The 23,119-nt window shown below is 49.3% G+C and overlaps 1 protein-coding gene across 1 annotated transcript in view; it reads right to left on the bottom strand.

The window, feature by feature from the left end:
* The window catches only part of FBRS (fibrosin), a gene marked incomplete in the record, with an annotated part of 33,817 nt that overhangs the window by 2,698 nt on the left and 8,000 nt on the right, over nt 1-23,119 (bottom strand). The window contains 14 exon segments of the mRNA XM_077494023.1: nt 182-299; nt 3,406-3,462; nt 4,035-4,106; nt 5,130-5,153; nt 6,221-6,286; nt 6,367-6,462; nt 6,593-6,646; nt 9,315-9,478; nt 9,682-9,905; nt 9,981-10,209; nt 10,377-10,425; nt 10,517-10,546; nt 11,287-11,322; nt 11,404-11,478. Coding sequence (XP_077350149.1) covers nt 182-299; nt 3,406-3,462; nt 4,035-4,106; nt 5,130-5,153; nt 6,221-6,286; nt 6,367-6,462; nt 6,593-6,646; nt 9,315-9,478; nt 9,682-9,905; nt 9,981-10,209; nt 10,377-10,425; nt 10,517-10,546; nt 11,287-11,322; nt 11,404-11,478 — 1,294 coding nt within the window.

The raw sequence follows: 23,119 nt of genomic DNA, 5'->3' as shown, positions 1-23,119 counted from the left end.
AACAAACACCTACAGGATGACAGACAGCCAGAGAAGGAAGAGTACAGAGACTTTTTAAGGACATGCAAGACGACAAAAGAGAAGAAATGAAGATTTGTAGAAAGGAGATCCAGATTGGAAACATCTAACAAAGGACTAACAGCACATAGAAATTGTGAAAGAGAAGCATGCAATCTTTTACCAGTCATGAGGGTGGGGGGCCGAGACAGCTCGTGTGTGGAGGGGAGAGAGCCGAGTCCAGCACTCAGGCAAAGGAGGTCACTACGGAATTCAGGCTTATGTTGAGCCCCTTGTGCAAGCTGTGAGATAGAGGAGTCCCATGTGAGACACAAAGACCAAACCCTGTGAGATCAGGAGGTGCTCAGGGGAGGAGGATAGAGTTACCCAGGTGAGAGGAGAGAGAGAGGGGGCGAGGAGGGCAAAGTCCCATCCAGAAAAGAGAAGAAGGAAGGGGAAGTGAGAAACAGAGGAGGCTAGAGAAGAGAATAAAGGAACAAGGAGAAAAAAGGGAGGAGGCTAGAGACGAAAGAAAGCTATAGAAGAGGGGAGGACAGAGACGAAAGGAGGCTATAGAAGAGGGGAGGACAGAGACGAAAGGAGGCTATAGAAGAGGGGAGGACAGAGACGAAAGGAGGCTATAGAAGAAGGGAGGACAGAGACGAAAGGAGGCTATAGAAGAAGGGAGGACAGAGACGAAAGGAGGCTATAGAAGAGGGGAGGACAGAGACGAAAGGAGGCTATAGAAGAGGGGAGGACAGAGACGAAAGGAGGCTATAGAAGAGGGGAGGACAGAGACGAAAGGAGGCTATAGAAGAAGGGAGGACAGAGACGAAAGGAGGCTATAGAAGAAGGGAGGACAGAGACGAAAGGAGGCTATAGAAGAGGGGAGGACAGAGACGAAAGGAGGCTATAGAAGAAGGGGAGGACAGAGACGAAAGGAGGCTATAGAAGAAGGGAGGACAGAGACGAAAGGAGGCTATAGAAGAGGGGAGGACAGAGACGAAAGGAGGCTATAGAAGAGGGGAGGACAGAGACGAAAGAAAGCTATAGAAGAGGGGAGGACAGAGACGAAAGAAAGCTATAGAAGAGGGGAGGACAGAGACGAAAGAAAGCTATAGAAGAGGGGAGGACAGAGACGAAAGGAGGCTATAGAAGAGGGGAGGACAGAGACGAAAGAAAGCTATAGAAGAAGGGAGGACAGAGACGAAAGGAGGCTATAGAAGAGGGGAGGACAGAGACGAAAGAAAGCTATAGAAGAAGGGAGGACAGAGACGAAAGGAGGCTATAGAAGAGGGGAGGACAGAGACGAAAGGAGGCTATAGAAGAGGGGAGGACAGAGACGAAAGGAGGCTATAGAAGAGGGGAGGACAGAGACGAAAGAAAGCTATAGAAGAGGGGAGGACAGAGACGAAAGGAGGCTATAGAAGAAGGGAGGACAGAGACGAAAGGAGGCTATAGAAGAGGGGAGGACAGAGACGAAAGAAAGCTATAGAAGAGGGGAGGACAGAGACGAAAGGAGGCTATAGAAGAAGGGAGGACAGAGACGAAAGGAGGCTATAGAAGAAGGGAGGACAGAGACGAAAGGAGGCTATAGAAGAGGGGAGGACAGAGACAAAAGGAGGCTATAGAAGAGGGGAGGACAGAGACGAAAGGAGGCTATAGAAGAGGGGAGGACAGAGACGAAAGGAGGCTATAGAAGAGGGGAGGACAGAGACGAAAGGAGGCTATAGAAGAAGGGAGGACAGAGACGAAAGGAGGCTATAGAAGAGGGGAGGACAGAGACGAAAGGAGGCTATAGAAGAGGGGAGGACAGAGACGAAAGAAAGCTATAGAAGAGGGGAGGACAGAGACGAAAGAAAGCTATAGAAGAAGGGAGGACAGAGACGAAAGGAGGCTATAGAAGAGGGGAGGACAGAGACGAAAGGAGGCTATAGAAGAGGGGAGGACAGAGACGAAAGGAGGCTATAGAAGAAGGGAGGACAGAGACGAAAGGAGGCTATAGAAGAGGGGAGGACAGAGACGAAAGGAGGCTATAGAAGAGGGGAGGACAGAGACGAAAGAAAGCTATAGAAGAGGGGAGGACAGAGACGAAAGAAAGCTATAGAAGAAGGGAGGACAGAGACGAAAGGAGGCTATAGAAGAGGGGAGGACAGAGACGAAAGAAGGCTATAGAAGAAGGGAGGACAGAGACGAAAGGAGGCTATAGAAGAGGGGAGGACAGAGACGAAAGGAGGCTATAGAAGAGGGGAGGACAGAGACGAAAGGAGGCTATAGAAGAAGGGAGGACAGAGACGAAAGGAGGCTATAGAAGAGGGGAGGACAGAGACGAAAGGAGGCTATAGAAGAGGGGAGGACAGAGACGAAAGGAGGCTATAGAAGAGGGGAGGACAGAGACGAAAGAAAGCTATAGAAGAGGGGAGGACAGAGACGAAAGGAGGCTATAGAAGAAGGGAGGACAGAGACGAAAGGAGGCTATAGAAGAGGGGAGGACAGAGACGAAAGGAGGCTATAGAAGAAGGGAGGACAGAGACGAAAGAAAGCTATAGAAGAAGGGAGGACAGAGACGAAAGGAGGCTATAGAAGAATGGAGGACAGAGACGAAAGGAGGCTATAGAAGAGGGGAGGACAGAGACGAAAGAAAGCTATAGAAGAAGGGAGGACAGAGACGAAAGGAGGCTATAGAAGAATGGAGGACAGAGACGAAAGGAGGCTATAGAAGAAGGGAGGACAGAGACGAAAGAAAGCTATAGAAGAGGGGAGGACAGAGACGAAAGAAAGCTATAGAAGAGGGGAGGACAGAGACGAAAGGAGGCTATAGAAGAAGGGAGGACAGAGACGAAAGGAGGCTATAGAAGAAGGGAGGACAGAGACGAAAGGAGGCTATAGAAGAAGGGAGGACAGAGACGAAAGGAGGCTATAGAAGAGGGGAGGACAGAGACGAAAGGAGGCTATAGAAGAGGGGAGGACAGAGACGAAAGGAGGCTATAGAAGAGGGGAGGACAGAGACGAAAGGAGGCTATAGAAGAAGGGAGGACAGAGACGAAAGGAGGCTATAGAAGAGGGGAGGACAGAGACGAAAGAAAGCTATAGAAGAAGGGAGGACAGAGACGAAAGGAGGCTATAGAAGAGGGGAGGCTTGAGAAGAAGAGGAGAAGCTAGAGAACAGAGGAGACCAGAAAAGAGAGGAGGTTATAGAAGAGGGGAGGACAGAGACGAAAGGAGGCTATAGAAGAAGGGAGGCTTGAGAAGAAGAGGAGAAGCTAGAGAACAGAGGAGACCAGAAAAGAGAGGAGGTTATAGAAGAGGGGAGGCCAGAGAAGAGAGGAATCGGAGTCTGTAGACAATGAGGACAGCATTACACCGCGGAGTCATGAAATGGTCGATTAGAAGGGTAAATAAACTTGCTTTTGTGATGAGATTGACATTCCAGTGATTTCTCCAACACTCAGCGTTCAAGTCCAACTAGTTAATAAATAATTGTGGTAAAGCAAGGAAACTCCTTTACAGTGATATCACAGAACTTACCTGGGGGGCCACCCTGTCCCACATCGGCCATAACCCTGACACCCCCACAGCGCAGATCCACACCTCGCTGGACTGGTACTACATTTGCGTAGAAGAAGGGAGGTCCTATATTCTCTATCATTGACTGATGGCCGGTGTGACATGGGAACCCTTTCTCCAAACGGCACCAACCAATCCCTGAAGACGAGGCTGTGCCATACCGCTGACCACCATCAATACCATACATGGCCCAATACCCGAATCTCCAAGCATTGGACCATCTCACCACATCTAACAAAGGTGCACATGGGGGGAGGGGGGAGGGGGGGGGGGGGCAGAAATCTACTGCCCGCAGTAAGGAGGTCACTTCAGCCTTCACAGGTCTGCTTTTTACTTCCAGAATTTGGTTTCCATGAGAAATGTGGCCTGGCGCTCCTCCCTTGTGTGGTGTATCTCATGTGTCCGGACATCGGCTCAGCAGAAGTTACTATACAGAGGAAGACAATATGCTGGGAGAGCTGACACCGTACCTTTATTCTCTCCTGATGACGCAGAATCATATACGCCACACGGACATGCATTGCACACCAGCGCCCGGACCTCTGTGATACAAACAAGACGACATGTAAGACCCCCAACAATGTCTGCAGAGCCCCCCCCCCCCCCAATCACAGAGTCTCCAACCAATCACTAGGAGTCTACTTCATAAAAATTACTAAACAAATAAAATAATTTTGACAAATGACCAACAATTTATATAAAAGATTTACATGTACTAATAATATATAAGAGATACAATCTATAAAATGTGTATTATTGTATGAAGGAGCGATCAGACAGGAAGGACTATCCTCCCGTGTAACGGAGCTGGGCTATGGTGGATGGATGGACAGAGATTCTGAGGGTCATCAGAGATGGATGATGAGGGCTGGCAGCAGTAAAGATTAATCTGGAATATATTTCAATTGTGTTTGCGGGCACACGGCAAGCGGCCGGCATACCGCGAGCGGCCGGCACACACTTGCCAGCACACGGCGAGCGGCCGGCACACACTTGCCAGCACACGGCGAGCGGCCGGCACACACTTGCCAGCACACGGCGAGCGGCCGGCACACACTTGCCAGCACACGGCGAGCGGCCGGCACACGGCGAGCGGCCGGCACACATTGAGCGGCCGGCACACATTGAGCGGCCGGCACACATTGAGCGGCCGGCACACATTGAGCGGCCGGCACACATTGAGCGGCCGGCACACACTTGCCAGCACACAGCGAACGGCCGGCACGCGGTGAGCGGCCGGCACACACTTGCCAGCACACGGCGAGCGGCCGGCACACATTGAGCGGCCGGCACACATTGAGCGGCCGGCACACATTGAGCGGCCGGCACACATTGAGCGGCCGGCACACATTGAGCGGCCGGCACACACTTGCCAGCACACAGCGAACGGCCGGCACGCGGTGAGCGGCCGGCACACACTTGCCAGCACGCGGTGAGCGGCCGGCACACACTTGCCAGCACACGGTGAGCGGCCGGCACACACTTGCCAGCACACGGTGAGCGGCCGGCACACACTTGTCAGCAGACTGCCTGTACACATGGCGGAGTTGCAGTAGCAGACTTACCCGGGGTTTGAACTGTTCCGTTATCTACAAAGGAAACACACGATGAGAACCGGATTAGTATCTTTTTTTATTGCAGATATTTATATAGAGCCATCAATTTATACAGCGCTTTCCATATATTCTACATTCACATCAGTCCCCACCCCCAAGGAGCTTGTATTTCCTTTATTCAGCTCTTCCAGACAGTTATATTGGTATTTACATGATGTCACTTCCACTGCCAAGTACAGTATCTGACAAAACTAAGTACACCCCTCAGTCACATTTGTGTAAATCTTTTCTTTTCATGTGATAACACTGAGGAAATGACACTTGTCTACAATGTAAAGTAACAGAGGACAGGAAATTTACACTGTTATACAAGCTGTACACTCACTACTTTACATTGTAGACAAGTGTCATTTCTTCAGTGTTGTCACATGAAAAGAGAGAAGAAAAGATTTACACAAATGTGACTGAGGGGTGTACTTACTTTTGTCAGATACTGTATGTTGAAAGCCAATCCCTTCCCATCATCAATGGAGTCTGACCACCAATTCTCAAGGTCATATGGGTATACAAGTCTCTCAGAAGAGATCCGAGTACAGAGGAACCTTATGAGTATAATCTGTTCCAGAATGCTTGTAATCCAAAGCACTCGCATATCAAAGCGAGTTCCCTCATAGAAGTCAATAGAAACAAAGATAATTTGTTCCACATTGACTCCTATTGCATGCAATACTGCATATGGCCAGAGGTGGGGGAGGGGGCGCCGGAGAGACTCTGAAATACTCGGAGACCGCTCGGATGCACTCGGGAACGGAGTGTTTCCAAGCGGCTCCGAATGTCACCGGTGCCTCCCGCACCTCTGGCCAAACGCGGTACTGCACACCACAGAGACTTGAATCCTGCTTATTTTGTGAGACAACACTCGCAAACCGAGTCAGGATTAAAAAAAAATAAAATGGCATGTATTGTGAAACGCTCGTTGTGAAAAGCGTTGCTCACAATCCGAGGCTCCACCGTATTAATAGCTCTGCGCACATGTTCAGTAGATGAGATATTGCTGAATATTTTAGCAATGGTCACCACGAGAGGCCCGGAACACTCACCTGAGGAGCCTTGTGGGTGAGGTTTGGAGGCACAGAGCATTGTGAGGCCAGCTCAGAACTTGTGCTCTGCAAACAGAAAGTACAGATGAGAAAACGGACGAGGAGGAAAAAAGAGGAGTCTGAGACGCCCCCCAAACGCCACTCACCTTGGGCTGAAAAGCCCCCTGTAGAGATCCAAAGGAGACACTGGGAGGTAGAACAGGGGGCAGTGCAGTAATCACAGGAGAGAATGGAGGAAAGAACTGTGCGGAGAAAAGAGAAGAAGAAAGTCAACTTAGTGGAAAGACCCAACCGAATGTGAGAGACTTTGAGGAAAGGATTGGGGGGGACAAAGAGACGGACAATGGAGGGAAGAGAGGAGAAGCTGCTTACAGTACTCGGATTCTGCCTGTACAGACTTTCTATTTTACCCGGATATTTCTCAAACTGCAAAGAGAGGGAAAGAGAGGAGGTTAGAAAGAGATCAGCTGAAGGAAGAGGCCACATGGGAGACATGCATGTTATATATACACTACACAGAACACTGGGGACAGCCAGCGACCCAGACGGGACACACGAGGGGGGAGAAAACAGAGAGCATGGAAGAGTCAGAGGAGCGTAGAGACGAGGAGCGTAGAGACGAGGAGTCAGAGACGAGCGTACAGACGAGGAGTCAGAGACGAGGAGCGTACAGACGAGGAGTCAGAGACGAGGAGTCAGAGACGAGCGTACAGACGGGGAGTCAGAGAGGAGCGTACAGAGGGGGAGTCAGAGACGAGGAGCGTACAGACGAGGAGTCAGAGACGAGGAGCGTACAGACGAGGAGTCAGAGACGAGGAGCGTACAGACGAGGAGTCAGAGACGAGGAGCGTACAGACGAGGAGTCAGAGACGAGGAGCGTACAGAGGAGGAGTCAGAGACGAGGAGCGTACAAAGGGGGAGTCAGAGACGAGGAGCGTACAGACGAGGAGTCAGAGACGAGGAGCGTACAAAGGGGGAGTCAGAGACGAGGAGCGTACAGACGAGGAGTCAGAGACGAGGAGCGTACAAAGGGGGAGTCAGAGACGAGGAGCGTACAGACGAGGAGTCAGAGACGAGGAGCGTACAGACGAGGAGTCAGAGACGAGGAGCGTACAGACGAGGAGTCAGAGACGAGGAGCGTACAGACGAGGAGTCAGAGACGAGGAGCGTACAGACGAGGAGTCAGAGACGAGGAGCGTACAGACGAGGAGTCAGAGACGAGGAGCGTACAGACGAGGAGTCAGAGACGAGGAGCGTACAGACGAGGAGTCAGAGACGAGGAGTCAGAGACGAGCGTACAGACGAGGAGTCAGAGACGAGCGTACAGACGAGGAGTCAGAGACGAGCGTACAGACGAGGAGTCAGAGACGAGCGTACAGACGAGGAGTCAGAGACGAGCGTACAGACGAGGATGGGGCAAATGGGGGGTGAAGACACAAGGTGTACGGAGGAGATGGGGGGTGCAGAGACGGGTGATACGGAGGAAATGGGGGGTGCAGAGACGAGGTCATACGGAGGAGATGGGGGGTGCAGAGACGAGGTCATACGGAGGAAATGGGGGGTGCAGAGACGAGGTGATACGGAGGAGATGGGGGGTGCAGAGACGAGGTGATACGGAGGAGATGGGGGGTGCAGAGACGAGGTGATACGGAGGAGATGGGGGGTGCAGAGATGAGGTGATACGGAGGAGATGGGGGGTGCAGAGACGAGGTGATACGGAGGAGATGGGGGGTGCAGAGACGAGGTGATACGGAGGAGATGGGGGGTGCAGAGATGAGGTGATACGGAGGAGATGGGGGTGCAGAGATGAGGTGTACGGAGGAGATGGGGGGTGCAGAGATGAGGGGTACGGAGGAGATGGGGGGTGCAGAGATGAGGTGATACGGAGGAGATGGGGGGTGCAGAGATGAGGTGATACGGAGGAGATGGGGGTGCAGAGATGAGGTGTACGGAGGAGATGGGGGGTGCAGAGATGAGGGGTACGGAGGAGATGGGGGGTGCAGAGATGAGGTGTACGGAGGAGATGGGGGGTGCAGAGATGAGGTGTACGGAGGAGATGGGGGGTGCAGAGATGAGGTGTACGGAGGAGATGGGGGGTGCAGAGATGAGGGGTACGGAGGAGATGGGGGGTGCAGAGATGAGGTGTACGGAGAGATGGGGGGTGCAGAGATGAGGGGTACGGAGGAGATGGGGGGGGTGCAGAGATGAGGTGTACGGAGGAGATGGGGGGTGCAGAGATGAGGGGTACGGAGGAGATGGGGGGTGCAGAGATGAGGGGTACGGAGGAGATGGGGGGTGCAGAGATGAGGTGTACGGAGAGATGGGGGGTGCGGAGATGAGGGGTACGGAGGAGATGGGGGGTGCAGAGACGAGGTCATACGGAGAAAATGGGGGGTGCAGAGACGAGGTCATACGGAGGAAATGGGGGGTGCAGAGACGAGGTGATACGGAGGAGATGGGGGGTGCAGAGACGAGGTGATACGGAGGAGATGGGGGGTGCAGAGACGAGGTGATACGGAGGAAATGGGGGGTGCAGAGATGAGGTGATACGGAGGAGATGGGGGGTGCAGAGATGAGGTGTACGGAGAGATGGGGGGTGCAGAGATGAGGGGTACGGAGGAGATGGGGGGTGCAGAGACGAGGTCATACGGAGAAAATGGGGGGTGCAGAGACGAGGTCATACGGAGGAAATGGGGGGTGCAGAGACGAGGTGATACGGAGGAGATGGGGGGTGCAGAGACGAGGTGATACGGAGGAAATGGGGGGTGCAGAGATGAGGTGATACGGAGGAGATGGGGGGTGCAGAGATGAGGTGTACGGAGGAGATGGGGGGTGCAGAGATGAGGTGTACGGAGAAAATGGGGGGTGCAGAGATGAGGTGTACGGAGGAGATGGGGGGTGCAGAGATGAGGGGTACGGAGGAGATGGGGGGTGCAGAGATGAGGTAAAGAATGTGGGAGTGTCCATACGCAGTAATGAGGAAGCAGGGCGGGGTCAGACCGCGGTGGTGTCTGTATAATTAAAGTATTTGGGATTACGGAGAGGCCACAAGCAGCCGGTGATGGAAGAGGTGACATGAATGGGTTGGACTCACGTTGTGGGGGTAGGGTGTGAAGTGCTGGTGCGTGTGCTGGTGCGTATGCTGATGGTTGTGCTGGTGGAACTGGTACATGGGTCTGACTGCAGCACCAAGCTCAGCTGGGCCCCCTGGAGCCGCCAGGAATCGGGAACTCATCTCTTGTCCAATAAGATTATGTTCTGTAAAGAGAGAGAGATCAAGGACAATCAAATAGAACAGTATTTGTCAAACACCCCCCACCGAAATTCCATCTAGAACCTCCGCCATCATAATCTACCATGCCTGCCTGGAACAACCTCACACTGAATTGTAAGCCCCGCAGTCTAGCTTTACTTCAGCCCCCCTGGTCTCCACGTACAACGCATGCACATCTACTACTTACCAGCTAGCACAGCCGAAGGTGGGTGGCCAGAGACTTGCAGAAGTGGGGGAGGGGGTGGAAGACCCTGGGAAGGTGTAAACAGGTTCATGTGATTGTGGGAGGGAGGCCGCAGCATGGAAGGTAGAGTGGGCGGGGCCGTGTGAACAGGTAGCGAGATGGAGGGGGTGGGAGTTCTCCGGGACACCGGCGTCGGCACAGATTTCGGAACGCTGCTCCTGTGGGAACTGAGAGAAGAGGATTATGTAGAGGTGACACCGAGTGATCGGCAACCGTATCTTCCACCTCTGTACACCACTCACCTGCTAGCTCTGGGCTCCACGCTTGTTGTGGGAGGAGTCTCAACGGGTACTGGCTCTACTTTGGGGGTAGCTCTGGGCGGACTGGGTGGTGGGGGGATGGGTGATGGGCACCGAGGAGGCGGGATCATTTCAATCTCGGGTTCTTGGCTCTTTTCACAACTTCTTCCCAAGCCAGAAATTTGGGAAAGGACTGTGAGCTTGGGGCGGCCTCCTGACACCTGCGGAGAGGCTGCGGACAAAGAACATGGCATCAGTGAGGAGAAGGCCAAGGGCACCATAGAAAGAGGATGTAAGCTCCTCCCCCCCACCCTCAATATGGATCCCGAGAACCAATCCCAAGAAATAAAATAAAGGCATCACCGATGGCACACCAGACCCATAGATCAGAGCTCGTACATGTAGTCATAGATATGGTGAAGGACACCGCCAAGTCATCACTCGGAGCCTAGAGGAACAAAAACAGGAAACGTCAACCCGAGAGAGACCACCGTCAGTCCAATACAGGAGGTACTCATCACCTCACATCGACCACCTACCTGCTCATCACAGCTGCTCTCCGCATCGCACTGCAAGAAATCACAGGAGAGGATAAAAGTCACAACAACCGAGGTGAGAGAACACAAGAAACATGAGCGGGTCACCCCAATGCACACGCCTTATCAGCGACCCCCCCCCTCCCCCCCCACGCACACACACTTTATGAGGGGGTCAGCCCGGATGCACACACTTTATGAGGGGGTCAGCCCGGATGCACACACTTTATGAGGGGGTCAGCCCGGATGCACACACTTTATGAGGGGGTCAGCCCGGATGCACACACTTTATGAGGGGGTCAGCCCGGATGCACACACTTTATGAGGGGGTCAGCCCGGATGCACACACTTTATGAGGGGGTCAGCCCGGATGCACACACTTTATGAGGGGGTCAGCCCGGATGCACACACACTTTATGAGGGGGTCAGCCCGGATGCACACACACTTTATGAGGGGGTCAGCCCGGATGCACACACTTCATGAGGGGGTCAGCCCGGATGCACACACACTTTATGAGGGGGTCAGCCCGGATGCACACACTTTATGAGGGGGTCAGCCCGGATGCACACACTTTATGAGGGGGTCAGCCCGGATGCACACACTTCATGAGGGGGTCAGCCCGGATGCACACACACTTTATGAGGGGGTCAGCCCGGATGCACACACTTTATGAGGGGGTCAGCCCGGATGCACACACTTTATGAGGGAATCATCTGAATGGATGTCTAAAAGTATTATCTGCTGGATTTGTGCCCAAACTCTGTATACTTACAATGTAGCCAGCGTCCAGACAACAGTGCCGACAGTCCTGTAAGAGATAAAGTGCAATTCCTCAGAGATGATGGTGCCCATAGAGAAGCTCTACACATGATCGGCATGAATGACTCACCTGACCAGCAGCATGCTCAGGACCAGAATGTCGCACACACGCCTCTGCAGAACCCAACCCAGCGCAGTGCCGCTTCTGTCACAACAAAGCAGAGGAGCAGATCAGTAAAAAAGACCAATTGTGTAATCTAAAGTCAACTGACCAATCATGGAACTGCATTTCATAGGATGGCACCCCATACAAACCTGAACCACCCTGTACATACAATACAGCTTCATGTCAATAAAAAAAAGTGTTCTTGTAGCAAATACATGAGGAGCGGATTGACAGGAGACCATGTTCCCATCACACATCTCAGTGGAGGGACAGGAGACCATGTTCCCCAACATACATCTCAGCGGAGGGACAGGAGACCATGTTCCCCAACATACATCTCAGCGGAGGGACAGGAGACCATGTTCCCCAACATACATCTCAGCGGAGGGACAGGAGACCATGTTCCCCAACATACATCTCAGCGGAGGGACAGGAGACCATGTTCCCCAACATACATCTCAGCGGAGGGACAGGAGACCATGTTCCCCAACATACATCTCAGCGGAGGGACAGGAGACCATGTTCCCCAACATACATCTCAGTGGAGGGACAGGAGACCATGTTCCCCAACATACATCTCAGTGGAGGGACAGGAGACCATGTTCCCCAACATACATCTCAGCGGAGGGACAGGAGACCATGTTCCCCATCATACATCTCAGTGGAGGGACAGGAGACCATGTTCCCCAACATACATCTCAGTGGAGGGACAGGAGACCATGTTCCCCAACATACATCTCAGTGGAGGGACAGGAGACCATGTTCCCCAACATACATCTCAGTGGAGGGACAGGAGACCATGTTCCCATCATACATCTCAGTGGAGGGACAGGAGACCATGTTCCCAACATACATTTCAGCAGAGGGACAGGAGACCATGTTCTCATCATACATTTCAGCAGAGGGACAGGAGACCATGTTCCCATCATACATCTCAGTGGAGGGACAGGAGACCATGTTCCCAACATACATTTCAGCAGAGGGACAGGAGACCATGTTCTCATCATACATCTCAGCGGAGGGACAGGAGACCATGTTCCCATCATACATCTCAGTGGAGGGACAGGAGACCATGTTCCCCAACATACATCTCAGTGGAGGGACAGGAGACCATGTTCCCATCATACATCTCAGTGGAGGGACAGGAGACCATGTTCCCAACATACATTTCAGCAGAGGGACAGGAGACCATGTTCCCCAACATACATCTCAGCGGAGGGACAGGAGACCATGTTCCCCAACATACATCTCAGCGGAGGGACAGGAGACCATGTTCCCAACATACATCTCAGCGGAGGGACAGGAGACCATGTTCCCCAACATACATCTCAGTGGAGGGACAGGAGACCATGTTCCCATCATACATCTCAGCGGAGGGACAGGAGACCATGTTCCCAACATACATCTCAGTGGAGGGACAGGAGACCATGTTCCCCAACATACATCTCAGTGGAGGGACAGGAGACCATGTTCCCCAACATACATCTCAGTGGAGGGACAGGAGACCATGTTCCCCAACATACATCTCAGCGGAGGGACAGGAGACCATGTTCCCCAACATACATCTCAGCGGAGGGACAGGAGACCATGTTCCCAACATACATCTCAGCGGAGGGACAGGAGACCATGTTCCCAACATACATCTCAGCGGAGGGACAGGAGACCATGTTCCCAACATACATCTCAGCGGAGGGACAGGAGACCATGTTCCCAACATACATTTCAGCGGAGGGACAGGAGACCATGTTCCCAACATACATCTCAGTGGAGGGACAACAGGATTTTTAAAACAGCTTACCTGTAAAATCCTTTTGAGGTACATCAGGGGACACAGGGCCATAGTAGTTACTATGTGGGCTAATAGGCCACCTTTAGGTGATGGACACTGGCACGCCCCAAGACAAGAAGTGTACTCCCTATATAACCCTCCCATTACCGGGAGTACTTCAGTTTTGTAGCCAAGCAATACAAGTGCATACCAAGAATGGAGGGACCTCTGTGTCCCCTGATGTACATCAAAGAAAAGGATTTTACAGGTAAGCGGTTTTAAAAATCCTGTTTTCTTTTCATACAACAAGGGACACAGAGCAATAGTAGTTACTATATGGGATGTCCCATAGCAATGGCAACTGAAGGGAGGGAGACAACAAAAAAGTAGGGCATTAAGAGGCTAGAGGACTCCTACTGCAGCCTTCAGTACACTACGCCCAAAGGCAATATCCTCCTGACCTTTAACATCGATTTGATAGAATCTGGTAAAAGTATCAACTGAAGACCAAGTTGCGGCCTTACAGATCTGAGCCATAGAGGCCTGATGATGCACCACCCAAGAGGCACTAATCGCCCTGGTTGAGAGTGCTTTAACATGAAAAGGAGGAATTTTCTTCTTTAGACCATAAGCTTGAACAATCACTTGACGAATCCATTTGGAAATAGTAGAATTTGATGCTGCCTGTCCCCTATTAGGACCTTCTGGCAGTACAAACAAAACATTTGTTTTCGAACCTGAGCGGGCACCTTTAAATAGACTTTGATCACTCTTACTACATGAAGGGAATGTAGTGCCTTCTCTTTCCTAGATTGAGGCTCTGGGAAGGAAGAAGGCAGAATAATATCTTGGGTCAAATGGAAATCTGTCACCACCTTTGGTAGGAATTCGGGATGAGGATGCAAAACCACCTTATCCTTATGCACGATACTATTCTACCAGAGGATATGGCAACCAAAAAGACTATTTTCCTTGTCAAAAGAACCAAGGGAATTTCCTGTAAAGGCTCAAAAGGCCGATTCTCTAAAGCCGATAAGACTAAATTCATATCCCAAGGATTTAGAGGTGCCCTGACGGAGGGATTGATTTGTATTACCCACTGAATAAAACTACGCACCAGAGAGTGAGAAGCAAGAGGCCGTTGAAAAAACACTGATAAGGCCAAGACCTGGCCCTTGATAGAAGTCAAGGCCAGCTTCATTTCCAATCCCATTTTCAGGAATTCAAGGATCCTACCTATGACATATTTCCTGGGGTGCCAACCCCTGGATCCACACCAGGAAACATATGCCTTCCAGACTCTATAGTAAATGACTCTGGAGGCCGGCTTCGTAGCATTAACAAAAGTAGACACTACTTAAACCCACGGTCCTTTAGAATGTTTGTTTCAATAACCGAACCGTTAAATTTTGCATTTTGTAAAGGTAGAATGGAATACCAGACCTTGCGCGGGAAGGTCTGGCCACAATGGCAGGGTCCAAGGGACTCCTACCGCCATCTTTATGATCTCGGCAAACCAAGATCTTCTGGGCCACCAGAATCACCTCCTTTCATTCCTGCTTGATCCTGCCGAGAAGGCGCAGAATTAGCAGAACCGTAAGAAACGCATAGATCAGTGAAAACTGATCCCATGGGAAGACCAAGGCGCCTGTACCGCACAGTAGCGGATCCCTCGTCCTTGCCAAAAAGTTGACGACTTTGTTGTTGCATCTGGATGCAAACAGATCCACATACGGAATACCCCATCTTTGACATATCGATAGAAAGATGTCGGGTGAAGGGACCATTCTCCCGGAAATAATTGTTGGTGACTCAAGTAGTCCGCCTGCCAATTTTCTATCCTTGGAATGAAAATCGCCGAGAGGCAAGGAATGTTGCTTTCTGCCCAAGCTAAAACATGATTCACCTCTTTTTGGGCTGCACAACTTCTCATGCCCCCCTGGTGATTGATGTAAGCCACAGCCGTGGCATTGTCGGTTTGAATCCTGGACAGGATAATCCTGTAGCCTGAGCGTCCAGGATTCTAGGGCCAGACGTACTGCCTGAATCTCTAGAATGTTGATGGGCAAGGTCCTTTCTGACTTGGACCATTCCCCCTGAACAGAAGCTTCTTCCAGGAACTGGTTCCCAGCCTAGAAGGCTGGCATCTGCTGTTACCACTTTCCAGGATACTGGTAAAAAGGATTTCCCTTTTCGGAGGTTGCTGGATATCAACCAATTGAGGCTCTGACGCACCTCGGGGGATAATCGCATTGAAAAGTCCAAAGCCAGAACATTCTTGTTCCAAGCCCACAGAATGGTGTTTTGTAGCAGTCTTGAATGAAACTGCGCATAAGGGACGGCCTCGAAGGAGGCCACCATTTTCCCTAACAACTTCATGCACAACCGAATGGAAGAATCTCTCTTTGCTTTGACAAGTTGAATCAGTGCTTTAATGGAGCTGACTCTTGCCTGGGGTAAGAATACCTTCTTCTGTACGGTATCTATGACCAGCCCCAAGTACTGTAATCTCCTCGATGGTTTTAAGGAGGATTTTTCTAGGTGGAGTATCCAACCTAGATATTCCAGGTAGCTTACAGCTGAGATTAAACTTTGGTTTAGATCAGAGACTGATTGATCTACTAAAAGCAGATTGTCTAAATAGGCTAGGACAGTTATGCCCTGTGCCCTTAACCTGGCTAAAGGTGGTGTGCCAGGATCTTTGTGAACACCCGCAGTGCGGTGGCTAGGCCGAATGGCAGAGCCACAAATTGAAAATGATGATTTTCTATCTCGAAGCGCAGAAATTTCCGATGAGCGGGAAATATCGGCACATGGAGATATGCATCCTTGATAATCGATCGATTCCAAAAACTCCCCTCCCTGCAAAATGTAAACAACCAATTATTGCACAGCGGTCCCACCTCTGCACCAGGTGAAATAATATAGGGGCTAACAAGGATCCCCCCTTTCAACTTGGATCACTTTGGGAAAACCTGTTCCCACCTTAGTTGCACCTTGATACCGCTAGAAGTTACCACTTCATTTCAAATAATACGGGGTACCAGAACCCCTTCCTATGCCGTCTCTGGCCACTTCATACTACATAATACCTGAAGCCTCTATGCCAAACTGCAGGCACATACATAGATTGAAGTGCCTTCCTGAATTGAACATCGGTTATTTTATTTTATTTATTTGGAAAAACATTCTCTGGTTATCTTCCCTCTTCCCTTCGGCACATTTCTCTTGGGGTAGACCCATGAAGAAACAAAATTGTTAAAGCTCCTGAAGAAGCGTTCAAAAACGCGAAACATGTAGAGCGCCACAACATATCCAAGTTTTAGTTTTATACCTGATATCCTGTCTCATTTACTTTCTGTATGAATGTATAAGCTCTCAATTTTTTGGATACTTATATGGAAATGAATATAAACTTTGTGTAGATTGTACAAATCTTGACAGGATAGTAAGTAAGACTTGATGTGTTTTTACAAATTCCCCCTTTTTCTGTTTTCGTTCTAAATTTTTTTTTTTTTTTAAATAAATAACAGTTTTGAATATATTGTTTTTTACTTTTCATTTTTGCTTAAAAAGTCCAAACAGAACCAACACTTTTCTTTGAGGTCTTTTGTGTGATGGTTTTTCCCTTTCCCTAAAAATATTTTTTCAAGGGAAACAACCAATTGGATTGACTCCATGCGAAAGGACCGGATATTTAAGTGCCGGTTCAGATCTTTTAGCCCGGGTTCACACTATAACACGCTGCGGAATGCACAGGAGCGCTGTGCGTCCCTGTTCCCCGTTTCTCCGTTTCAGGGACGAAGAGCCATCAGGGCCATTTCTATGCCTGAATTCGGCCCTGAAACAGAGCCAAAGATGCACACATTTTTTCTGAAGTGCGCTCCGCAGCCGCCCCGGAGATATGTGAACTGGCTCCATAGGGAGCTAGTCACATTCTCCTACTATGCGAATTAGATGAGGGGGAAACGCACATCTAATTTGCATAGGTGTGAATAGGGGCTGAGATCTAGAATGGGTCTTACCTCACCAAAGGTTTTGGAACCGTGAAAAGGTTTGAATAAAACCCTGAACCCTGTTCCTCTAAGGCAGTGATGGCGAACCTTGGCACTCCAGATGTTTTGGAACTACATTTCCCATGATGCTCCACTACACTGCAGTGTGCATGAGCATCATGGGAAATGTAGTTCCAAAACATCTGGGGTGCCAAGGTTCGCCATCACTGCTCTAAGGGAACCTCTGATATCACCTCCTGGGATAAGAGATGATCCAGAGCTAAAGAGAGACTTTCTTTTCTCTGGGAACATTTGATCTTTGAAAACGAGGAGACGAGAACTCTCGGAACTCTAGTCTTGACATTGTTCCTGCCAGATCTTTGAAAATTGCAGAAGCCTTCCCCCTACCTGAGCGAGCGGGGGCGCCCCTTCATAAGGAGGCTTTAGCATTCTGTTTTGCAGGTTTTTTTTGCCACTTCAGTGAACACTTTAGAGAGACTTGAATCAACTCTACCGTTCATTGTTGTCCCTTCTCGTTTCAACATCATTGTAGCAATTATTCCTTAAATATATTCCTTTTTAATTAGAGGCTACAAACACGCCCAATTACAATATACAAAATATTATCCCACCCAACTCAATTCCCCCCCACCCACATCCCCCCTTAGGGTCTCTCCAAATATCTAAAGTCCGACTTTTTTTTTTTTTTTTACCCTTAGGCCGCGTACACACGGGCGGACTGTCTGACGGACTTGGTCCGCTGAAACGTGTTTCAGCGGACAGTCCGCTCGTGTGTGGGCTTCAGCGGACTTTTTCAGCGGACAGTCTGGCGGACTAAGTCTTTCGGAATTTCCGTAATATTGTCCGTCCAACTTTGGTTTCAGCGGACAGTCCGCTCGTGAGTAGGCAAGTTGGACGGACTAAGTATGGCGCATGCTCAGAAAGGATTTACACGGCCGAAGGTTGCATTGCTGTGTATTGGACGTCGTATTTCTAGTCCCGTCGTACGTGCTGTACACGTCATCGCGCAAGCTTTCAACGGACTGTCTGTTCATCGTGTGTGGTCAAGTCCGTTCATTCAAAAGTAGGACGGACTGTCTGTCGGATTGTCTGACGGACTTAGTTGGCCAGACAGTCCGCCCGTGTGTACGCGGCCTTAGTCATCCTTTGGTTCTTCTGACATCCTATCTGCGTATCTCGATGATTGCTTATATTTTACCCAATCTTTCCATCTTTTTTTGAACCCAACTTCTCCACTATACTTTAAGAGCTCTAGATTGTAAATCTGATTTATTTTCGCAAAACCAACTTTTCAGAGAGGGGCTCTCTGGGTCTTTCCACTGGCGGGGGATTAAACGGTTTGTTGCGTTTAGGAGACCTGGTATCAATGTTCTCTTATATTGTTTTATGGGCATGCTTATCCCATGGAGCAGGCATACCCTTGGCTCTTCTGGTACTTTAAGACTCGTGATTTCTTCTATTATTGATAGTACTCCTTTCCAGAATACTTTAATTTTAGGACAAGTCCACCAAACGTGGAACATAGTTTCTATTTCTGGGCATCCCCTCCAGCATAGATTAGAGGCCCCACTCTGAAATTGAAATAATCTGTCTCGTGTTAAGTACCACCGCGCCATACACTAATGCCCCGTACACACGAGCTGACTTTTCAACATCCAAAGTCCGAAGGACCGAGTCCGTCAGACTATCCGATCGTGTGTGGGCTGCAACGGACTTTTGATTCGCCAAAGTCTGACGGACTTTAGAAATGAAGCATGCTTCAAATTTTCCCGAAGGAACTCCGCCGGACCCGGTCCCCTTCGAAAACTCCGCTCGTGTGTATGCTACTCCGACGGACTAAAACCGACGCTAGGGCAGCTATTGGCTACTGGCTATGAACTTCCTTATTCGAGTCGGGTCGTACGTCATCACGTTCGAATCCGTCGGAGTTTAGTGTGATCGTGTGTGGCCAAGTCCGTTCGGCCGAAAAGTCTGTCAGAACTCCGTCGGAACTCCGGCGGAACTCCTTTGGAAGTCTGTCGGACATAAGTCCTCTCGTGTGTACGGGGCATTATAGTTCATTTCCAGTGAACGAACACCTGATGAGATCGCATGCGGCATCCTTAATATTTTGTATACCTCTGCCTCCGTACTTCCTGTCCCAAACGCTTCATCCCATTTTCTAATATAAAGAGGGGGCTCCGGAATTTTAAGGCCATTCAAATTTTATATAGCTTCAAGATCCCTCTCCTTCCGTCAGTTGGCACACACGGCCGCTCTAGTGGGCACAGGCTGTCTTCTGACCTAAGGGGGTGGGGGAGGGATTGCACGAAGTGTTTCAGCTGTGCGTACCGCCACCAATTTATATCTAACATCTCTCTTTTGTTCCTTAGTTCTTAAAAAGTGCAAATTTTACCGTTACTTATATCTTTTAGTTGTGCATCTTTATTCCTTTATTCTTAAACCACCCCCCCCCCCCCCCCGTGAATCCTCTCTATGCCAGGTGTAAAATAATAGATGTCACATAGTGTTATCAAAGGGGAATTAAAATCCCAGTTTTGTGAACCCTTTACCAGATTACCATAGCCAAGCGTGTAATCGGGTGCGTGTGAGCATCTAGTTTTCTGGCGTGTATGGGGGTCCATATTACCTTCTCCAGAGGCGCTTTACTAATCCCACTTTCTAACTTAACCCAACTTTTTTCTTTATGGTCTCTTAAGCCGCGTACACACGGGCGGACTGTCTGTCCAACTTAGTCCGCTGAAACACATTTCAGCGGACAATCCGCTCGTGTGTGGGCTTCAGCGGACTTTTTCAGCGGACAGTCTGGCGGACTAAGTCTTTCGGAATTTCCGTAATATTGTCCGTCCAACTTTGGTTTCAGCGGACAGTCCGCTCGTGAGTAGGCAAGTTGGACGGACTAAGTATGGCGCATGCTCAGAAAGGATTTACACGGCCGAAAATTGCATTGCAGTGTATTGGACGTCATATTTCTAGTCCCGTCGTACGTGCTGTACACGTCATCGCGCAAGCTTTCAACGGACTGTCTGCTCATCGTGTGTGGTCAAGTCCGTTCATTCAAAAGTAGGACGGACTGTCTGTCGGATTGTCCGACGGACTTAGTTGGCCAGACAATCCGCCCGTGTGTACGCGGCCTAACCCATTCAAGCCAATAAAATTGAACAATAATACGTTTTAATATCAGGAACCCCCAACCCCCCTTGTGTCTCATCTCTGACGAGTATTCCCAGGCTTATTCTTGGCCTTTTGTGCCTCCAGATGAACCTGCGGAATAGCAAATTACATTTTTTGAAATATGTTTCTGGAATTGGGATTGGTATCATTTGGTTTTTTCTTTAAAATCTTAGGGAGTATTATCTTCAGGCAGTTTATCCTATTAATCCAGGATCTTTGTCTAGAGGCAATGGTATTTAATATCATTTATTAGCGGAATAAAATTTTGTTGGTACATGGTATCGAATGTAGGTGTTATTTTAACTCCCAAGTACTTAATCACGTTGTCCCCCCCATATGAATGGAAAGTCCTGTTTACGCGTTCGTGCTTCCTGCGGGGCGACATTTATGTTTAAAATTTCTGATTTTGAAGGATTAATTTTAAAGTTCGAAACCTCACCAAACCTTTTTAAAGGTGTTCAGTAGGTTGGGAAGGGATATCCTAGGGCTGGTGACATAAAACAAGACATCGGCATGTGCTGCTTTTTTTATGTACTACGTTATCAATCTGTATTCCCATGATGTCGGGGTTCAATCTTACCCTAGCCCACAACGGTTCCATTGATAAAATAATTAATAAGGGGGACAGGGGACAACCAGAGTCCCGTTAAACATTTTAAATGGCCGCGATAGAGTCCCATTTATTTTGACCCTCGCTGGGAGTTTTGCCTAAATCCCCAGTCAACTCTGTCAAACGATTTCTCTGCGTTTATTGACAGTAGTAGCCCTGGGGATCCACGCTCTTTCACCCTATGTATTGCCAAGAGGGTTCCAATGCCGTTGTCCCTACTCTCCCTCCCAGGAACTAATCCCACTTGGTCTGTGTGCACCAGATCATTCATTACCGTCTTCAATCGATTAGCTAAAATCTTAGCAAACAACTTTACGTCGGCGTTCAGTAGGGTAATGGGCCGATAACTAGAGCACAGATTTGGGTCTTTTCCTTCCTTAGGAACAATGGCAATCTCCGCCTCAAGCGCTTCCCGTCGTATTTCCCCAATCTACACCTATCCCATTCATATAAGAAACCATTTTAGGAACCAGGGTGTCTCTAAATTTTTTATAATTAAGCAATCATAAACCCATCTGGTCCAGGGCTTTTCCTGGCCGCTGACTCTTTTAAACATTTTAACTGTTTCCGTTATGGGATCCTCCAGGGGGGCCAACTTTATCTAGAGGGATTTTGTTTTAAGACCGCATTTGTTCAAAAAGCCTCTGGTATTGTCTAGTCTCTTTTTAACAATATCCTTTTTAGGTTGAGTATAAGTTCTTGAAAGGCCCAAGCAATCTCTGGGGTTGAAAATACCTTTCCCCCTTCCCCCGATTGAATACTTTCAATAAAATTAGCTTTATTTTTCTTTAACATTTTGGCAATATATTTACTCTGCATTTCCTCCCATTGGCATCTTTCTTTTTTAAGCCGATAGTAAAGGGCGCTATTTTCTTGTTTGATAAGTTCTTTCAGTTGCTCTCACTTTATAATAATTTCCTGTTTTGCAGGCTTTCTGCCCCAAGTCCTCTTTTGGCCGTGGGGTTGCCCTTGAGGTCTTCCTCTTGAACCTGACGGTGGAGGCTGTCTAGATTGCCCCTAGAGGCAGATGCCCCTGGCACTGGAGAGGAAGCACGCTTAAAAAGGACAAATGTTTAAACTTCTTCACTGGTAAAAGAGAACTTTTCCCATTAGAGATTCTTTGGATGTATTTATCCAGATCGTCCCCAAATAACCGTTCACCATGAAAGGGAAACTGGCCAAAAGCTTCTTACACGGTGCTTCGCCTGACCAATTCTTCAGCCACAGAACTCTGCGAGAATGCACTAGTCCAAGCATAAGCCGTGAGGCTTGAAAGATAGAATCTTACATAGCATCCACTGTAAAACATAGTGCATCTGATACGCCAGCTCATTGCTGGGCCTGCTGATCAAGAAAAACGTTAAGTATCTGCACAAACTGTTCCTCAATGGACTGAGATACACCAACTGCCCGCAAGAACCGGCTGCGCTACTGAACTTGCCAGAGACATGTTGTTCAACTTTTTTATCTGTTGGATCCTTTAACATCTGCGCATTATCCACGGGACAAGCGAGATTTTTGTTTACTGAGGCGATTGCAGCATCAATTGCTGGAACCCCCCCCCCATTTCTTATAGAATTCCTCCTCCATAGAATGAAGTGTGGTGGGTGTTCCCATTCCAAATACATCCGTTTTTTTTTTTAGCCATGAATGAATAGGAAAAGCATCCCCAGATGGGGGAGGTTTTAATGATCCCAAACCAGAGGTGGGTTCATCAATAGATTGCGCTACAGGGGCAGCAAAAAGGTTGAATGAACTAATTTAGTATTGTGATGTTACTCCCTCTATATTAGGATCCTCAGAAGAGGATATATTAGCATCTTACAAATCTCTTGGAAGATCTTCCTGATCCCCTGCCTCCTGCACCTCAATAAGAGGGTCCTGAGCACTAGGATGGGGATCTGCTACGCTTAGACCCACTATGGAGAGATATCATAGCATCAATCTTCTTTTCCAAATTACAAATGGTAGAAGAGAAAACCTCCTGTGTGATATATACAGGGCCGGAAGTGTCCAGCGCTGCTGCAACATCAGTCTCCCCCGATGGCTCAATCTGACCGGCCACATCACTCTCAGAGGAGGATGACATTCTTTTGGAAATGGATTTAGGTT

This window comes from Lithobates pipiens, unplaced genomic scaffold, assembly GCF_037356315.1.
Source record: "Lithobates pipiens isolate NorthernLeopardFrog02 unplaced genomic scaffold, aLitPip1_a1.2 Scaffold_22, whole genome shotgun sequence".
NCBI classification, from domain to species: Eukaryota; Metazoa; Chordata; class Amphibia; order Anura; family Ranidae; genus Lithobates; species Lithobates pipiens.
The sequence above is the reverse complement of the archived record's forward strand: the minus strand, read 5'-3'. Positions and strand labels throughout refer to the sequence as shown.